This window comes from Pseudopodoces humilis, chromosome 8, assembly GCF_049639895.1.
Source record: "Pseudopodoces humilis isolate 2021_Gansu_Grassland_sample_001 chromosome 8, ASM4963989v1, whole genome shotgun sequence".
Classification (NCBI taxonomy): Eukaryota; Metazoa; Chordata; class Aves; order Passeriformes; family Paridae; genus Pseudopodoces; species Pseudopodoces humilis.
This window is the reverse complement of record NC_142207.1, coordinates 37,268,848-37,288,500: the sequence shown is the minus strand read 5'-3', so window position 1 is coordinate 37,288,500 and position 19,653 is coordinate 37,268,848. Positions and strand designations below refer to the sequence as shown.

At 51.3% G+C, this 19,653-nt stretch overlaps 1 protein-coding gene and 1 long non-coding RNA gene across 2 annotated transcripts; both read right to left on the bottom strand.

Moving 5' to 3' along the window:
- Positions 1-865: 865 nt before the first annotated feature.
- ASB1 (ankyrin repeat and SOCS box containing 1) lies at positions 866-8,349 on the bottom strand. Its single transcript, XM_014261228.2, has 5 exons — positions 8,260-8,349; positions 8,014-8,160; positions 5,996-6,298; positions 2,612-2,997; positions 866-1,726 (listed from the first exon to the last, which is right to left on the bottom strand). The coding sequence occupies exons 1-5, from the start codon at positions 8,292-8,294 to the stop codon at positions 1,593-1,595; spliced, it is 1,005 nt and encodes a 334-aa protein (XP_014116703.2). The 5' UTR covers positions 8,295-8,349; the 3' UTR covers positions 866-1,592.
- Positions 8,350-14,336: 5,987 nt separating this feature from the next.
- LOC106628693 (uncharacterized) lies at positions 14,337-19,653 on the bottom strand. The gene is made up of 3 exons (XR_001332142.1): positions 19,569-19,653; positions 18,860-19,040; positions 14,337-14,572 (listed from the first exon to the last, which is right to left on the bottom strand). It is a non-coding gene; the product is annotated as an uncharacterized LOC106628693 (long non-coding RNA).

Here is a 19,653-nt window from a genome sequence, read left to right as displayed (position 1 = left end):
AGCCTTTGGACAGCACTCTCAGGGATGCACAGGGTGGGAATGTTGGGGTGTCTGTGCAGGGCCAGGAGCTGGACTGGATGATCCTTGTGGGTTCCTTCCAGCTCTCCCCATACCCATCCTACCATATTCACACCAACTGGGGGTCCCATTTATAAACAAATCAAAAATCCTCAGGGAAAAGCCAACCCCAAAAGCTGGTCCCGTGGCATTTTCTCAAGACAGCCCATCTCATTTTCTGCCTCCCTGTACTGGAGCTCAGGAGCACGGTGAGCTCCTGCAAACCATTATGGATCCCCCAGCAAGGTGCCAAGAGGCTTTACAACCTGTTTGCATCTCCCAGGCATGTTCACACCTCTATAAAGCCAGTGCACAACTCGCTGCCAGCGCCGGGAAAACCGAAACCAGCTGCGGGCCTGGGAAGGGAACAGTGCAGAGCTGCCCCTCCTCACCTGCCCACAGCTCCACATCCACTGCATCCCACCTGGAGAAGGTCTGGAAATATCCTCTGCTTTCGTTTGCTTTTGCATTTATTTATGCCTCTGGGAAAAGAAGGTTTTGGAACCAGTGTCGAGACCTATGGGGTAAATCCACAGGGTCCAGGGACAGGGCTTGGGGCAACCTGGGATAGTGGAAAGTGTCCCTGCCCATGGTAGGGGCTTGGACCTAGGTGAGCTTTAAGGTCCCTTCCAACCCAAACCAGGCTGGGATTCTCTAACCTTTAAGGTCCCATCTGCAAAATCACCTTTGCCAGCTGGATGAGCATGGCAAGAAGAGCTAGCAAAGAAAAACCATCCAGAAAAACCCAAAACTTGTAACACAGTGATTTTACTTGAATCAGTAAAGTTAAAGCAATTATCACCTGAGATTTTTCCCGAGATCCTGAGGCACCATCATCTCTCTCCTCCTAAAGTTGCTGTTTTGACAACGATTCCTCTGCACCGACCACGTCACTGGCTGACACTGAGATCCCAACAAAAGGCTGCTGACTCCCTGCAGAATGACTCTCCTGGGAGTTTGTGGCATGAAGAGGCACTGGAAATCAAAGGAGCCCAGGCTGCTGGATGCAACACTGTGATTAGAAGCACAAAATCTCCCAACTCCTCAAAAAAAAACCCAACAAAATCCTTTTTTTTCCCTTTTCCACAAACAAAACAGACCTGTTTCATGGATCTGGGTGGGTTTTCTCTGGTATTATCATGGGGAATGGAGTAAAATGGAGGTAGGAACTTCTGGTTTTATGTGCTGTGATAGGAAAAGAAGTAAAGATGGGGCACTTTCCCCACACAGAAATGCCACAGGGACCCCAGGTGTGTGTGTGTGACACAGATCAGTAACAGAGGTTACACATTTGCCAACAGCTACAGGATATATTGTATTTGCTCCAGCAACACCCACACATGTTTAGCAGCCTCTCCCCAGGGAGATAAAACACACAGGATCACTGCACCCTAAATCTGGCAGGGAAGAAAAACATCCACAGGAGCAGGGAATTATGTGCACTCCATGATGGGGAAAGGGCAGGATTAGCACCTGGCTCTGTCAGGGCACTCTTTTACCAAGTCAAAATGTCCCCAAAAGCAGCCAGTTTTCCTTTAACTGTGTTCGTGGAGTAAAAATTGTTTCATGGGGTCTGGGATTGGAAGGCTGTGGATCAGATCCAGGCGGGATTTGCCAAGGACTCTCCGCACAGCTATGCGGCACAGAGACAGGAGGCTCCGGGTGCGGCCTGCAAGGAAAAACACAGGGAGGGGTTACTGGGGAAAGAGCTCTTCCAGCACAGGGACAAGAGGATGGCGGTGCCCACGTTGATTCAGGAACTGGACCTCCAAGGCATCGCTCCATTATCCCACATGCTCCACCTGAGGAGTCCCACGTGCCTCCTAAACCCAGGCCTAATGGAACTCCAGCTTATGTGAGCCTCCCTTGCGGAAGCCCAGGCAGGCTTGAAAACCAGGCCCCACGCAAAGCTGAGTAACCTGGGGAAGTTGTATCCCACAGCCTGAATCCCTTTGAAATTTCTCTGGAGTTCAAAAGGGAAATAAACTCCTCTTCTACCCCCGCTGGGTTCACCAGGTGGGTTTCCCCACCGTTTTCCACCTTCACCCAAGCTTCCCCCTGCCCCTTTTTACCAGCCTTTGTGGCTTTCCTTCCCAAGCAGTCTGTCCAGATCAAATTCCCTCTTGGATCCAGAGCCCAGGGAACAGCTGGGACACACCTGTGTGGCTCTGGAGAACTGGGTGCCACTGGTGATCCACAGCTCCAAAGCCCAGCTGGGATAGGATCCCTAAGCCTTGCCTACATGGATGGGCAATGGAAAAGAGCTGGGAGAGATGAAAAAGGTGGAGTAACAGACAGAGGTTGGGCTGCTGAGGGACTCAAGAGGGGAGAGCACCATGTGAAGGTACAGAATGCAACAGGGGAAAAGCAGGGAGTGGAGAAGTCATTAATGCTTTGTTTGTCGGCTTGTGGGACCCTGTTAGCTAATTGCTGAAGGCTCAAGTGAGGACAGCAACACCCACCCCACCACCTCCAGCAGCACCTTCACTTCCAAACAGCCCCTCCACATCCACAGCGCCGCTCCAGGGACCCAAATCCACCCAAATTCACTCACCCCTCGCATCTTTGAACACCTCCAGCGCCTCGGCGTTCACCTTGACCCTCCCCGTGGCCTCCACTCCCAGGGCCTCCACCTTGACGAGGTTGAGATCCGCTCCAAAGTCAATGAGGAGGCGGACGAAGGCCGGCTCGCAGCCGTGTCGCAGGACGGCGTCCAGCACGCAGACGGGCGAGCCCCGCGAGAAGCCCTTCACGTTGATGGGCCCGCAGCAGTTAAAATCCGGGTCGGCTCCCGCCTGGAGCAGCAGGCGGAAGCAGGGCAGGTTGTGGTAGGCAGCGCTGATGTACAGGGGACACACCACCAGCGTGGTCAGCGGCCGCAGCGCCTGCCCGGGCCCGCGGGACGCCGGCTGGTGGTTCACGTCCACGTCCGCGCCATACCTGCTCCAGGGAGAGGGCAGGTTGGCAAGAGGAAGGCATGGGGCTGAAGGACACGTGCAGAACGAGAACATCTGGAACCCGCCCTGCCCTACCCTCAGGTGGGCCTGGCAGCACTTCTGAGCAGCCAGCAGGACAATGTGGCCAAGCACAGTCTGACCTCCCAGAAGCAAAAATGTTTCCCTGCCCGCGATAGCCTGGGATCTGGAGAGAGGAGGAACAGCAACATCCTTGCCCTCTTATGGACTGGGTTTGTGTAGCCACGTTTTGGTAGTGGATGAGGGAAAACAGATCGAGCTTGAGAAGGAGGGAGGGGTGGGGAAGGTGTTTTTCAACATTTCTTCCACTTCTCATTACCCTGCTCTGATTTTATTAGGAATAAATTAAACTGACACCCCCAAGCTGAGTCTGCTTTGGTGATGGTATTTGGTGAGTGCTCTCTCCCCCTCCTTATCTCTCCCATTCCTTATCTCGACCCGGGAACCTTAAGCTGTATTTTCTCTCCTCTCGTGTCTTGGCACCGGGGACGGCTCAGCCCCGAGCCAGCACCACGTAATGCTGGATGCTAACGAGCTGCCTGGGGAGCAGGGATGTTTCCAGATGACTGCACTGAAGAGGGATGCTGAAATAACTTCCCTACCAGGATAAAATGGGCCAAAAAAGCAACACAAGAACTCGATCCCAAACAGCAGGGAAGTGGAAACAGGAATCTGCACTCTACAGCGAAACATCCATGACAAACCCCCGATCCCGAAGGAACTGGAGGGGCTGGAATCTGCTGGGGATTCCCCCAGGCAGTGGGGACAGTAATTCCATGTTCCTCCCACGCAGCTTGGATGGGAAGAAAGAGGAAGACAACACAGTCCCTAAGGAGTAGCTGGTTTTCAATCGCAAAGCCCTGTCTGTTCTACCCACAGAGGGAGAAAAGGTTCCTTCGCCCACCCGTCCCCCTCCCCAGATTGCAAAGTGAGCACTCAGAGAAAAGGGTTTTTCCTTGACAGCATTATATTCCTTTCATAAAGGAATTCATAAAACTAAGGAAAATACCTGGGCACAAATCCTACCTCGAAGCAGGCACAGTTCTCACTGAAACCAGCGGGGACCGCTCCCTATCCGGCAAATATTTAACCAAATCCTTCAGTTCCAAGCATGGGAAGACTCTCATTTAAAGTAAGCACACCCAGAACAAGGGCTGAGAGACTCCTCTAGGAGCTGCAAATGGCACAAAGTGTACTTTCCCCCTTAAAATCAGATTACACAAGCATTTGGACAGGGTTATCCATGCTGCTGTGGGGCTTCCACAGGGCTCCTGAGCACATGCAGCAGATCTCCCTCCAATTACCACCAAAATTCTCGGTGGAAGCCCTCAATTCAAAGCAACCCCCCAAATTCTACTTTTAGCAGGGTCAGGCATGCACCTCAGGGATGGGGGTGATCTGGCAGCTCTCTTTTTCCGAGTTTTAGCCTGGCAAAAGCATCCTCTCACCCTTGCTACCCTCACTTCCACTGCAGGTAGCAGTGGATCCCACCACAGCATGATCCCAAATTACGAGGAATGTTATTCATACCCTGGCACTAGAACCCTAAATATTTCTGGCAGCCTCCCAGTAAAATGGATCCCCCATTCCATAGGGGGATTTATTATTCATGGATGGGATTTTACCTCTTGCTTGGTTCAGCCCTTGCAGGAATGCTCAGGGATCCCAATGGTGCTACCACAGGATTTTCAAACCAGGTTTGAAATGTTTAGACACCTGCAGCAAAACCTGACTGGGTTCAGGTTCTCTCAAAATATTCCCTCCTGTCTCAGGAGAAGTGTCATCCTCGGCACACTCCCCCTGACAAACCCTGTAGATCCAAGGCTTTAAAAATCCCTGTAACATAAAGGCTGCATTTTTCACTAAGTAACTCTGCACAGATCTGTGAAATCCCTACCCTGAGATATTTGAAATTTTGGGCAATCTGACAATTTGGTATTAGCTTAGCAGCCTTGGGAGAGACATTGCCTAATAAGAAGAGATTGGACAAACTCCAGTTAATTTTTAATCCTGAAAGTTGTCCAAAATCTTGCTTTTAATATTGCTGGTGAGCTATCCCAAGGAGCAGACACATAAATCAAGGCATCAGCTCTCCCTGTGCTGCTGAAATACCGTTTGCTACATTTCACCCTGCCTGGGTGGAGGGAGCGGGGGAGATTTTTGGGAATGCAGAGAGTTGAACCCTGTATCAACAAGCCCGTGCTGATGGGAGCATCCTGCTCTCAGCTTGCTGGGAAAGGAGCAAGGAGGGGGAACTATCTCCCCTTCTTCCTCAAAGCCACACTTGCATGGAAATTCGAAAAAGGAAGAAGATCCCCAAGGATTTTGAATCTTTTCCTATTCAAACCCTTTTGTCATTTTCTAACATTTGAGGTCATCAAAGGGATTCCTTCAATTTTCTTCTCTCGCTATTTCTCCCTACAGCCTACATCTTCCCATACTGATCCCTTGTTATTTGGCATCCACTGCCCACACAGCTGTCCAGCACAATCCCTTGGACAGAGATCTTCAATTTAAAAGGAAGGAATAATCAGGGCATGCCACAGAAGGAGCAACTCAAGTCCCCACAGCCTCCTGCAACACCTTGAGCCCTGCTGGTGCTGCCAAGGGAGTCCCCTGAGGGAAAACCCAACACCCAGGGAGGTTTTCTGGGGGGAATCCACCTCCCTCCTAACTCCAGTCAGGGGCACAGTGGAAGCAGAGGGAATTTCAAGGTTTGGATCTGACTGGATGTCAGGCTCAGAACAGGAGACTACTCTCTTGGGCTTGGACTGGAACAGGTGGGAACAGAGCTGGTGCCAAAGCCAAGTGACAGGAAATCCAAGGATGTCCCTTTGGGCGCCTCTCCACCCTCTCCTCTCCAGCTCCAGAGGTGTGGAGGCTTCACCCGGGTGAGGAGGGAAGGGATGCCAAGGGAGCAGGAGAAGGGAGAGGCAGCCCTGAGCCCAGCCCCGAGCTCTGACCTGATGAGCTCCCGCAGGATGTCGGCGCGCCCCACCCGCGCCGCGTGGTACACCGGGGTGCTGCGGTGGTGCCGGCTGCCATTGGGATCAGCACCGGCCTCCAGCAGGATCTTGGCACACTCCAGGTGCCCGTTGACCACGGCCACGTAGAGGGCTGTCTGTCCCTTGACGTCCACCAGGTCGATCTCGGCCCCTTTGCGCAGCAGGAACTCGACACAGGGGCCGTGGCCGGCGGTGGCCGCGATGCGCAGCGGGGTGCAGGGCAGCCAGCCGCAGCACCACACCGACTTCTCGTTGATCCGGCTGCATTGGGGGGAGCACGCAGTTAGGGAAGCCCCCATTCCCTCCAGGAGGGTGTCCCCTGGAAGCTCAGGCACTGCCCGGGCTCCCCAGGGAATGGGCACAGCCCCAAAGCTGCCACAGCCCAAGGAGGGTTTGGCCAGCGCTCTCAGGGTGGGATTGCTGGGGGGTCTGTGCAGGGCCTCGATGATCCCTGTGGGTCTCTTCCACTCAGGATATGATCCTCTGATTTCTGGCACTTTTAGCAGCCACCAAAAAGCTCCTGTCAATCACCTGACAGACGCTGCCTGGACAGATGAAGCAGAGCAGTGCTTCAGTTGTACCAGGGGCTGCACACCTGTAACAAACCCTGCCTCAAAAATCACCTATAAAAAAAAAAAAACAAAACAACTTGTTTGTTGTTTTGTCCCTTTTAAAGGGAGATGTCCCAAACTGGTAGCCCAGAGAAGCTGTGTCTGCCCCATCCCTGGAAATGCCCAAGTCCAACTAGGCCAGGGCTTGGACCAGTGGAAGGTGTCCCTGCCTGTGGCAGGGGTGGAATGGGATAAGCTTTGAGGTCCATATCTACCTCCAAATTCAAAGACACCACTTCTCTGCTCACTCCATCACCTGTGGAATGGAGTTGTGGGCCACACCCCCCTCTCCCTGTCAAACTCTTGCTTTTTTCCTACAAAAATCCCTCAGCCCAAGAGTCCCAAGAGCCCCAGCTGCCCAGGTAGCAGAAAGAAGGGCTGGCTCATTCTCATTTTTTGCTGAAATAACACTTTTTTTCTTTTTTTTGAGGCTGGGAAACTTTTAGCACTCTAAGCAGATTTCTCCATGACGCAGGAAAATTAATTAACTATCCCCACAGTCACAGGGTTAGCACTGGGCAGATTTTGTAAGATGGGGTGTTTCAGGTTTATAGTTGATTGTAATCCCTTTTGTATGTTTTCTCCATTATCCGTAGGCTCCTGTTTTCCTGCTATCACATTCCTGTGCTGATCTGAAAAGAGCTCATGCACAGCTGCCACAGCCCCATGAGCTGCTGTGGGATTTGCCTCCTGGGAAACCAGGGGAATGATCTGGGGGAAAGGGGAGCATCCTGACACCTCTCCCATAAAAACCCCCATCCCTGGAATTGTCCAAGGCCAGGTTGGACACTGGGGCTTGGAGCACCCTGGGTTAGTGGAAGGTGTCCCTGCCTGTGACAGGGGGTGGGATGGGATGAGCTTTAAGGTCCCTTCCAACCCAAAGAGTTATGAGATGAGGGTCACCAAAAGGAGCAGGCTGTGGGGACAGTGAGAGCATTCTAGGAAACACCTCTCCCCAAAATCAGCATGTGGGATGGGAGTCCCCAGGAGGCACAGGCTGTGTGAACAGTAGGAAAAACACCCTGACACCTCTCACAAGAAAAAAGGCCTGAGACGGGAGTCCCTAAAAGGCGCAGCTGTGAGGACGGTGAGTGAAGCATCCTCCCCGACAGCTTCCTCACAAAAACCCCCATCCCTGCAAGTGTCCCAGGCCAGGCTGGACGGGGCTTGGAGCACCCTGGGATAGTGGAAAGGGTCCCTGCCTGTGGCAGGGCTGGCACTGGATGCTGTTTGAGGTCGCTGCCAGCGCGGTGGGTGGGATGCGGGAGGGATGCGGGAGGGATGCGGGAGGGATGCGGGGCAGGCTGTGCGCTGCGGGGGGAGCAGGCAGGTGGCCGGGCCGTGTGGCCAGGGCTGCATGCCCACCTCTGGAAGCTCTCGTCCTGCAGCAGGCTGCGCAGGGTGGGCAGGTCGCCTACGAAAGCCGCGTCGTGCAGCCGGGTGTCCTCGCAGTGCTCCAGAGGGTGGTCGCAGAACTGCTCCCGCAGCCATTCCTTCAGGTTGCGACCTGCGCTGGAGACAGGCACACAGCGGGATGAGAAAGGGCTGGCAAACAGGGAGGGGGGTCACAGCACCGTCCCCCCAGCCCCGGGAACCCCCTGCCCACGGTACCTGCCCGGGGCGGGCGGGTCCCCGCCCTCCGCCATCGCGCCCCGCCGGCCCCGCTCGCCCTCGCTCCCTCCCTCGGTCCCTCCTTCCCGGCCTCCCTTTTCCCGGCCTGATTGGCCCCGCTTGGCTTCCTGCTCCCGTTAAGGTGGATTCTCCCCGCCGGCCCGGCCGCTTGTTTTCTTCAGGGAATTGCGGCTCCTTCCTCCCGCTGCGGGCAGCGGCGGAGCTGCGGCAGGGATCGGACAGTTCCCAGCAGCTTTTATGGGCTCCTGTTCTCCCCGCTTCTGGTCCTTTTCCCCATCCTATCTCGTTTTTCCCGCAGCGCAGCTTCCGGGATCTTCACTTGGAAGGGATCCACGGGCATCATCCATCCACCCTCCCCAGACACCCCAACAATCCCACCCTGGGAGTCCCTGGGAGCCCCTGGAGCTCTGACAGCCTCGGGGCCGTGCCCATTCCCTGGGGAGCCTGGGCAGTGCCAGCAGCCTCTGGGGGAAGAACCTTTCCCTGCTCTCTGCAGCCTGAGCCTGCCCTGACACAGCTCCAGCCAGCTCCCTTGGATGCTGTTCCTGGCCAGAGAGAGCAGGAATTGGAGCTGTCCCTTGGGAGGAAGATGCAGACCATGCTGAGTTCTCTTCCCTCTCTCTCCTTCTGCATGCTGAAAAAGCCAAGTGCCCTCAGCTGTCCATCATCCCTCCACCATCTTCATTCTCTCTATTCCCTTCACCATCTTTGTGACCTTTCATTGAACACTCTCCAATAGTTTTATATACTTATTATTGCTCTCCAAGCATTTAAAACACACCATCAGCTTCTGAGTGCACATTTTTGAGTCTCCAGTGGCAGCAGGGAATGCTGGTCATCCATCCATCCATCCATCCATCCATCCATCCATCCATCCATCCATCCATCCATCATCCATCCATCATCCATCATCCATCCACCATCCATCCATCCATCCATCCATCATCCATCATCCATCCATCATCCATCCATCCATCCATCCATCCATCCATCCATCCATCCATCATCCATCCATCCATCATCCATCCATCATCCATCATCCATCCACCATCCATCCATCCATCCATCATCCATCCATCCATCCATCATCCATCCATCCATCATCCATCCATCATCCATCCATCCATCCATCCATCATCCATCCATCCATCATCCATCCATCCATCCATCATCCATCATCCATCCATCCATCCACCCATCCATCCATCCATCCATCCATCATCCATCCATCCATCCATCCATCCATCATCCATCCATCCATCCATCCATCCATCATCCATCATCCATCCATCCATCCATCATCCATCCATCCATCATCCATCATCCATCCATCCATCCATCATCCATCCATCCATCCATCCATCCATCATCCATCATCCATCATCCATCCATCCATCCATCCATCCATCATCCATCATCCATCATCCATCCATCATCCATCCATCATCCATCCATCCATCCATCCATCCATCATCCATCATCCATCATCCATCATCCATCCATCCATCATCCATCCATCCATCATCCATCCATCCATCCATCATCCATCCATCATCCATCCATCCATCCATCCATCATCCATCCATCCATCATCCATCCATCCATCCATCCATCATCCATCCATCCATCCATCCATCATCCATCCATCCATCCATCCATCATCCATCCATCCATCCATCCATCCATCCATCATCCATCCATCCATCATCCATCCATCCATCCATCCATCATCCATCCATCCATCATCCATCATCCATCCATCCATCCATCCATCCATCCATCCATCCATCATCCATCCATCCATCCATCCATCCATCATCCATCCATCCATCCATCCATCCATCCATCATCCATCCATCATCCATCCATCCATCATCCATCCATCCATCATCCATCCATCCATCCATCCATCATCCATCCATCCATCCATCCATCATCCATCATCCATCATCCATCCATCCATCCATCCATCCATCCATCATCCATCCATCATCCATCCATCCATCCATCCATCCATCCATCCATCCATCCATCATCCATCCATCCATCCATCATCCATCCATCCATCCATCATCCATCCATCCATCCATCCATCACCCCTCCCTCCCTCCCTCCCTCCCCACTCCTGCTGCTCTGTGGCAGGATATCCCTCTCCAGGCACCAGGCTCTGGCTGCAGGCTGTTGTAATTTGGGTTTGAGGAACATGCAGGAGAGAGGCACAATCTGCAAATCAAACCCATTGCCTTTGTCTGCTGGAAGATGAGAGGGGATGGGATTGATGGGAATTTCAGATTCACTAGCACTGCCACCTTCTCTTATGCCCTTATGCCACTAGATGAGGCACACCCAGGGCCAGGAATTCCTCACTTGCTTTCCAATCCCAATTTACAGCTTCATCCAGAGGCTCTGTGTGCCCCATTCCATGTCCACTCCCAGGCAGGGAAGCAGCCAGACACATCCCAGTTCCCTGCTTCATCCCTTACACATTTAATGGGAATACCTTTCATGAGCTCCTCCAGCTTCAGTGGAGCCATGGGGGCTCATCCAGAGGAAAAAACATGTTGGTCCATGGGCTTTATTTTTTTTTAATTTGGAGCTGATTCTTCTCTTTTGCTGCAGGGAAAGTGTGGACAGGCAAGAAAGGGGAGCAGAGGATGCAGCACTGTTTATTTGCTATATATCCATGTGGGCAAAGCAGAGCCCAAGAGGGGAATTAAGCAGTGGATAAACAGGACAGACAAAGCTGGAGTTGCTCATGGTTCAGAGTTCCTTCAGTTCTTGCTGCAATGAAGGCTGAAAGTTCTCACATATCATATCCCACCAGATTTCCCAGCAGTTTGTCTCCTAAACCACGCTTTTATTCTCCTTTTTTTTTTTCACTTTTCCTTAAATGCACGTGAAAAGCATTGCACATCCCAAATTGTCCTGATGACTTCTTGTGCAGTGGTGGTGAGAGGGAGTGAGTGTGCAGACTCAGCCTCCAGCTCTGGGAATCCATAGCTGTTTCAGAGAAATCCCGTGGGGAAATGCACTAAACTCTGCCAATTTCTCTCACTCTAAGTGGCTGCAGTGGGAAAGTGGAATTTTGCAAACAATTCACCATTTGGTGAAGACCTGGGAAACGCTTTTTCCAGGTCTGGAGAAATTGTTTTGTGCAGCATATCCTGACTGCTCCTGCCAGATGCACCAAGCTGAGGGCACAGGCTGCTGCCAATCCACACAGAAACTGGAGCCTCCAGGGGGAGGCTTCCAGGGTCTCAAAATAGCCACTTATCCAACACAGTTGGATTAGCTGTCTCACCCTGCTCTCCAGCTCCTAAGCCTGAAGCCATGAAAAAAAACCAACAACCCTAAAATTCACTAAATGAAGAAAGCAAATAAAACTCCTCCTGCTGCTCCAGAGGATCCCTCAACCACCCCCTCCACATTCACTACCATTTCCCACTGGCCTTCCTGAGCAGACACATCCTCCCACTCCCCATCCTCTCCCAGACATGCTCCTCATGCTCCAAAGAAGTTAAGCCATCCTGCTACTGGAAAAGATCCCTAGAAAGGACCAGAAAGGAATCACCGATCTACTGGGGTCCCACCACAGTGCCCCCCCCTCCCTCCCCCCCTCCCCCCCCCCCTCCCTCCCTCCCCCCCTCCCTCCCTCCCTCCCTCCCTCCCTCCCTCCCTCCCTCCCTCCCTCCATGCCTGCCTGCCTTCCAGCTCTGCCTCAGCTGAACGTGGCCAAGGGGAGAAGAGGGTGCAGGAGTGAACTCCTGTTAATCCATGGCTTTTACTCCCTGGAATGAATCCAGTGGTTGCATTTAGTGCCAGACTGAGAAGAAAATGCACCTCCCTCCCTCCTTCTCTTTCCTGGATAAACATGGACATCTTGGGAGCCTTGCCTGAGAAGGACAATGATTTATACCTGATGCTAAAACCAGTGGTTAGTCCCACCACCACCACCACCACCTCCAACGCCCTTTTCCAGGGGCACCTTTCAAATCCACCCAGGTTCCTCCCAGGCCTTCCAAGCAGCAGGCAAAAAGCTGCCTTATGAAAAGCTTTGCAATTGTAACTGCATCGATGCCAGGGTCAGAGTGAAGGAAAAGAAAGAAAAAAAGAAAAAAAAGTAATTCACGCTTAGCTCAGTCCATAAAACTTCTCCCTGCCTGGATCTAAGCCATCGGCTTGGATTTGTAGTGAACTCTCAAGTGAAGTTGCCCTAGTGATAAATGCATCTGTGGGGAAAGAGGTGGGGGAGGGAAATCCCTCATCCCTCTGTTTTTAGCACAGCCCGACGTTTTCCTGGGGAATTGGTGGAGTTCCTCAAGTGGACGTGAAGGCGTGCATTAACAACAGAAAACTGGAATGAGAGATGGGAGGAGAGCTGAATTCCAGCATCCAGGATGTCATTAGGACCGGGATGCACGAAGATGACAACAGAAAGGTTGCTTGGAGTCCAGGAAGTTAATTCTGCTGCAAACGAGCCTAAGAACCTCTGTCCTGAGGGAAAACAGGCAGCACTGATGCATCAGCCAGCTGAATTTTAACCTTCCATCAGCTGTCCAGCACTTCTCCTTCAATCCTGACCGGGAGAAAGCGGAGGGTGTGGAGTGGAGATTATACTGCAACACCACAGAAAGGCAGGGACTAGAAAATCCCACCCATCATCATCATCCATCATCATCATGATGAGACAGAGCTGAACAGTAACCCCGCTGATCCCAAAGAAACTGGGATAATCCATCCTGGCAGTGAGGGGAAAGGGACAAAAACTGAGCAGAGAACCACCAGGATTAACACCATTAAGGAAAAACGGCCCAAAAAAAGAGAGTATTCCCTACTGGTTGTGCCCAGAGGGGTGTGGGTCACACCACCTCTGATTGCTGGAATTTTGTTTGGGATTTTCAGCCTTGCCCAGAGGGTGCCTGTTGGGAAGGAAACAGAGCAGGGCTTGTCTTACACATCCCTTTCATTTTCCCAATTAAATTACGGGGTTCCCTGCTTTTCTCTCATTCTTTTCCCATCATTTATTTCCGTTAAGGGTGTGGAAGGCTCTGGAAATCCTTGTGCACTGTGCTGGAGGAATCCCTCTGGAGCGTGAAGAGCCCAAATCCATCAGCCCAGTGTCTCCATGTCTCCATCAGGATCCAGCCACAAGTTCCCAGCTCATGGATCAAGCATAGTTGCAGATATTTTTTTTCTGCAGGGCCATAATCATCATCAAAAAGTTTGAGGCAGGGAAGGAAGACACCGATGGAGTTTTTATCACCATTTTCCAGGAGAAACAGCTATCCTTTGATGGCAGATGTGGGAATATCACAGGAGAAGCAGGCGCCTCCTTTGCCTCAGTCCACAAAGGAAACACCTCCTTACAGGCAGGTTAGAAAATACCAGAAAATCTGCTGAGGACAAGTTTCCATCCCCAGCAAAGGGCTGCCCAGGAATGAGTCACTCAGGAACATTTCAGCGCAGCTCCCACCAGGGGATTTGCAGACAAAAGGGATCTATTTATATTTTTAGCTGGTTTTTTTTCCCCCTCTTCAAAAAATATTCAGATTTTTTTTGGAAAATAAAACTGGAAAGGGTTTCTTTCCCATCCCCCCCCCCCCCCCCCCAGTTTTTTTGTTTTTTTTCCACTTGAACAACTTCTTTCATCACTAGTGTGGAATTGTCAGAAGAAATAGCTCAGGGAAAAGCGAGAGTAGGGGGTGAAAAAAGAGCTGGGGAGGAGAAAAGCTCATTTCCAACATGTGCAGGAGTTGGAGCTTTGTGATCCTTGTGGGTCCTTTCCAGCTCAGTGATCCTGTGATTCCACATCCCTCCCTCTTCCCCTGAGCGTGGCCATTCTCCACTTCATCCCAAACCAGCGTTTCTGACACACAGAGAGGTCACACACTGAGTGTTTCATAGAAATCACTGAACGGTTTGGGATGGAAGGGACCTTCAAAAATCATCCAGTCCAACCCATCAAACAGTCACTATTTAATAAAATTAGACAACAGTTTGGGCTGGAAAGGACCTTTAAAGATTATCCAGTCCAATCCATGAAGGCATTTCAGGCAGTCCAGATCCGTGCCCAGGGTTGCAGCTCCCAGTGCCTTGGGAGTGAGGTTTTAAATGAGGTCTGCTGCAAAATTTGGTGTGATCAGCACTGAGTAACTCTTCCTTCCTTCCTGCATTAGTGACAAAAGGCTCATCAAGAACCCCACAGCAGCATCTACACCTCCACATTCCCTCAGAGGAGGTGGCTTGGGAGCTGCATCCAGCTAGGAACAGCCATCAGGAGCTCCACGGACATCTATGGAGAGAGCACAAAGGCGACAAATTCTGTCAAAAAGGAGAAAATACAGCAAGCAGGGGACTGTGCAAAAATAGGAGACATAAACAGTTGAATTAAGCCGGCTCTCCAAGCAGCTCCAGCCTTGCAAGTGCTTGACTTTCCCACCTTAACACCGTGCTCTCAGCACACTTTTCCTTTTCCCCCCAAAATGCCCTGAAAACACAGCTGCCCACCCGCCTGCTCCGCAGCTAGAGAATCCCAGCGCCGAGTGCAAGCGCTCAGGGCTGCCCCAGGCACAAGGGTCTCTTTATGGAGCAGCTCCTCAGGCTCACAGGACCTGGAGCAGCCCCAGCGAACCAGCAGAGAAAAATAAACATCCTTCTCTTGGAAGTGCCTCGCACAATTTCATTAAGCCGGGCTGCAGCGGATGTGTATTTATTGAATGGAGCCCTCAGAGAAACAAAAAGGGGGGGAAAGAAGCCCTGGTCTGCTCTGCTGAGGGGGGATTTAATGAAACCCGACAAAACAAGAACCACCTCCGCCCTACTCAAAGCCCAGCGCTAAAAAAAGAACCCCCAAAGTCATTTTTTAGCCACGATTTCCGCGAGCACGCCGCGGGCTCCAAACCCTTCCCTGAGGAAGGAAAGAAAGGTGTCTTTGGGAAGGAGGGGTGCAGGAATTCCAAGCAGGGTTTCAGGCAGCAGCATTCCTGCTTTCCAGCAGGTCCTGGATGCTGGCCCACCTCTGAGGTGGGGTGTGAACACAAAACATTCCCACTGTTGTTTGCTCCGCTCCCATCCTGGCCTGGCTGCCACACGCCAATTAAGAAATTAAAATGAGCCCTCAGCTCCACACATTCCCTCCCAGGGAAAGGGATTTCTCTTTCAAGGTATTCCAGGCCACTTTTCTCTGCTTATGTTGTCTCTTTTTCTTAACTGGAAGTGGCTCCAGGGACGTTACTTAAAATGTTTCAGTTACCAAAACTCAGCTTCCAGTCTTGTTGCTCGGAGAGCTGATGTGGCTGCCCCCAGATCCCTGGAAGTGTTCAAAGCCAGCCTGGACAGGGCTTGGAGCAGCCTGGGATAGTGGAAGGTGCCCCTGACCATGGAATGAGGTGAGCTTTAAGGTCCTTCCAACCCAAATTCCATGATTCTGTGGAAAAAATAACTCTGATGATCCTTTTTACAGCATCTCTCCCACCGGTGATGCAACATTTCTTTTATCAAATGACCCCGAGTTCCTGCTTCTCCGCTCAAAAAGAGATCATGCAGCGGAGATGCATTAGAAGTGTCACCCTGCTGTGCTTGAGAGACACAGAAAATACAGCCAGTCATGCCCGAAGGACATAAAAATATTTTACTTGTGATCAGGACAGCAATACAGAATAAAAATTTTAAGTGCTGCTAGAAAAGTGTGATTTTAGCTTTCAGAATCACAGAATGCTTTATTTCTGCACTCAAAAAAGCTTGCAAAGGGGGGTGAGTAGTTTTACTACACGTGGCTGGGCTGGGGCAGAGGAGCAGAGATAATTATTATGTCTAATTAGGAATCCATACAAACCTATTAAGGTTTTGTTCCTCAAGGAATGAAAGTTAAGCTCTAATACAATGCAGTTCACTCTTACTTATGTTTGTTTAATTAAAAGCTAAACCTAAAGTACGTGGCCAAAAAAAACAAAACAAAAAAACGAACAAAACAATACAAAAGAAACCAACCCAGTCACCATAAAAATTCTGCTTATTGCCAGAATCCAAGGGTATGGAATCTCATTCCCATTGCCTTCATCAGCTCAGGATTTGACAAATCAGATATTATTTAGATTTTTCAGGGCCTTATAATGGCACAGACAAGCCAAAAGCTGGGCACTCCAGCCTCAGCCTCATTTGCATCCATTTTCATAGCCATAAACCAAGAGAACAATGCCTCATTTTCTAATTAATGCAGATTGTCACTAATAGATCCCAACAAAGCTGCTTTTCATTCCTTTCCTCGCTGGTGCATTTGGTGAAGCACTTAAAGGGGGCCAGCCCAGTGCATGCACAGAACTGTTTTAATTACATCCTGTGAATTTATTTTTCCAGGGAGAAATATTTCTCAGGGAAAACGTCTATAAAAGTAACTTTAGAAGCAAAGTAATTTTGTGTGTGTTTCCTATAGGAAATCTGTTTAGTTTAAGTCCCAGGTTCTAACACTCTTTCATGCAGCAGCGTGACCTGGAGAACGCTGCTGACAGCCACAGTAAAATCCTGGTATCTCCTCCTGAAATGAAATTCCTGATGGATTTGGGAGCTGTATCTTGATGGGACCTTCCCTTTAATTGGAATTCCCTCACAGTGGGGGTCACAGACACGCCTCCCCCCCAAAAGGGGCACCTCACCTTCAGGGCTGCTCCAGGTGTGGGTGTTGTGAGTTATTTTTACTGTCATTTCTTTAACCAAGGGCTTGGTTGGAGTCTCCCAGCTCCAAGGAGAAAAACTTTATGTATTTTCCAGTCATCCCAGTTCCCAGGAAATGTATCCTCCAGGATACATTTGCTCAGGTTTCGGTGTTTATTTCTCTCCCTTAGGAAGTGACAAAGCTGGAAACTCTAGCCCACTGCCCCTTTGTCACCCTTAAATTCCTCCTTCCTGGGTTCTGCTCTTGTTCCACCTTCCGACTTCATCCTGATCCCCTGGGAGCTGCATTAGGATCAGCTTCCCTCCCCTGAGGAAAAGGGCCTGGCTTCCAAAGGGAGGCAAAAGCAGCTTTTCCTCTAGATAACAAGGAATTGGACACTCCAGAGTGTCCAGTGTATGCCCTGGCTGGTGAGGGAACACGTGTGACCAAGCTGGCCTTCCCAGGCTGTAGGACTGGAAAATCAGCTTGGCTTCATGCATGGAATCATGGAATTGCTTGGGATGGAAAGGCCCTCTAAGGCCACCGAGTTCAGCCATTTCCCAGCACCACTAACCACGTCTCCAAGTGCCACACCTACACGGCCTTAAAGTCCACGTATGAAAGCCTGTTTCAGGCATAAGGCAAAAAAAACTTAAAGAAAATCCAGGGAATTCAGCAATTCCATCTGCAGAGCAGGGAGGATCAGCTTTGCCAGCTACAAAACCCTGTCCTGGTTCCTTCCTCGTTGTGGTGACGGAATGTTTCCACTTCTCACTCCAGACAGTGCATTAGTGGTACCACAAATGAGTCTGCAAGGACCAGTTTTAATTCAGGCTCCCAATGCCACAAAACTGTGCTGCCACATTTCCAAAATTGCCAAACACACGTGGGAAATGTGAGGCAAGTGCCAATATTGCAGGAGAAACACGGAATCATAGAGGGATTTGGGTGGGAAGGGTTCATCCAGTTCCACTGTTGCCAAGGGCAGGGACACCTGCCACTATCCCAGGTTGCTCCAAGCCTTGTTTAACGTGGCCTTGGACATTTCCAGGGATCCACAGCTTCTCTGGGCATCTTGTGCCAGGGCCTCAACACCCTCACAGGGGAGAATTCCTTCCTAGTACCTGAAATAAACCCACGCCCTTTCAGTTTAAAGCCATTCCCCTTGAAGAAGTTATGGCTACAGGAAGGATCAACTCAGCTGAATAACTCCTAAAACTCTGGGAGAGTGGAAGGTGCTGTGATGAACAGAGGGAGCACAGAACAGCAAGGCTGGCACTTCCTAAACACTTTCCAGTTGGATTGGTCTGAAGGAAAAAGCTGATCTTGGGGCCAAAGGTCTCCAGATGGGTGAGAAGTGCAAGGCTGGAACATCCCATCCTTCTGCAGGAGATTCACACCAACCCCACAGGGGACACCTCAGGTTTGTGCTTTTAACCAGCTCCTCCTGCAGACAGTGAAACCATTCAGTGCCTAATGTGAGGAGAAATCACAGAAATCCTTGGGATACGCAGCAGGCTGTGGCTCTCCCCCTTGGCTGAGGCCTTCTTTGAAGGCTTCCATGCACCAAAGGGTTCAAACACCATTTTTCCCATGGCTGATACTTCCCTGCTGGGTCTCCTGGCAAGGCAAGGACACACAGCTGCTCTGTGCCAGGGGCATTGGAGGGGTCCAGGTTTTATGTCCCATCTCCCAGGCTTGTCCCTGGGTAAGAACCACCCCGTGAGAGCGCAGGGATTTAGGCCATTTCCTCCATCCTTCTCTCCAGGGGTTTTAATTAGCATTGCCACTGCACTCCTTAATTTGAGCACACTCCTGGCTTCCAGTTTAAGCCCCTCGCTCATTTCCCCCACCCCGTTCTGATCCCTTTAAGACCCAGCTGTAAAACGCCGCAGACCTTGTGTCGTAACACTTCATAATCACACTTACACTGGAGTAACCTGACAGAAATCAGCTCCTTCCTGGTGATCCAGGGGGATTGGGAGCAGCATCTCATTCCTTGCTGAGCCCCAGCAGGGCTGCTGGATGCTTCCCACTGCAGGTTTTCTTGGCAGGGCTCTGTGGCAACCACTGGGATGAGCTGAGGCACCTTGTGGAGGGTCCTGCATTTCTGTGGACAGGAGGGGAAAAACAAGATTCCTCCTTTTGTGTCGTGAACACCCAGGAAAGTGATCTGTGTGTGAAGGGAAGCAGGAGAATGATCTGTGTGTGAAGGTAAAAGTCTTCCAGGGCAGAAAATGGAGTCATGAGTCCTTTGGAGCACAAACACATGTGGGCATGTTCATCCACCAAAAATGGCCTTTCACTCACAGGTCATGAAATCTTGGAATGGTTTGGGTTAGCAGGGATCATAAAGCCCATCCCATCCCACCCCCTGCAATTCCAGGGACACCTTCCACTGTCCCAGGGTGCTCTGAGCCCCAGTGTCCAGCCTGGCTTTTGACACTTCCAGGGGTCCAGGGGCAGCCCCAGCTGCTCAGGGCACCCTGTGCCAGGGCCTGCCCACCCTCCCAGGGAAAGATTCCTTCCCAAAATCCAACCTAAACCTCATCTCTTCCAGTTGAAAGCCATTCCCCCTTGTCCTCTCACCGATCCTTCCCTTCCTCCACCCTCCAACGTGCTGCAGCCCTGTCCTTACACATTTTTCCTCCTGGCTGCACTTTTCAGGCCCTGATCCAACCCTCTGAGGAGCTTCCCATCGACTCGAGCAGGTCTTGGAATCA

Coding starts and splice junctions, on each gene's coding strand:
- ASB1 (XM_014261228.2), bottom strand. CDS start 8,294: ATGGCGGAGGGCGGGGACCCGCCCGCCCCGGGCAG. Junction 8,161..8,259: donor GACCCGCCCGCCCCGGGCAG/GTACCGTGGGCA, acceptor GCCTGTCTCCAG/CGCAGGTCGCAACCTGAAGG. Junction 1,727..2,611: donor GGTGTTCAAAGATGCGAGGG/GTGAGTGAATTT, acceptor TTTTCCTTGCAG/GCCGCACCCGGAGCCTCCTG.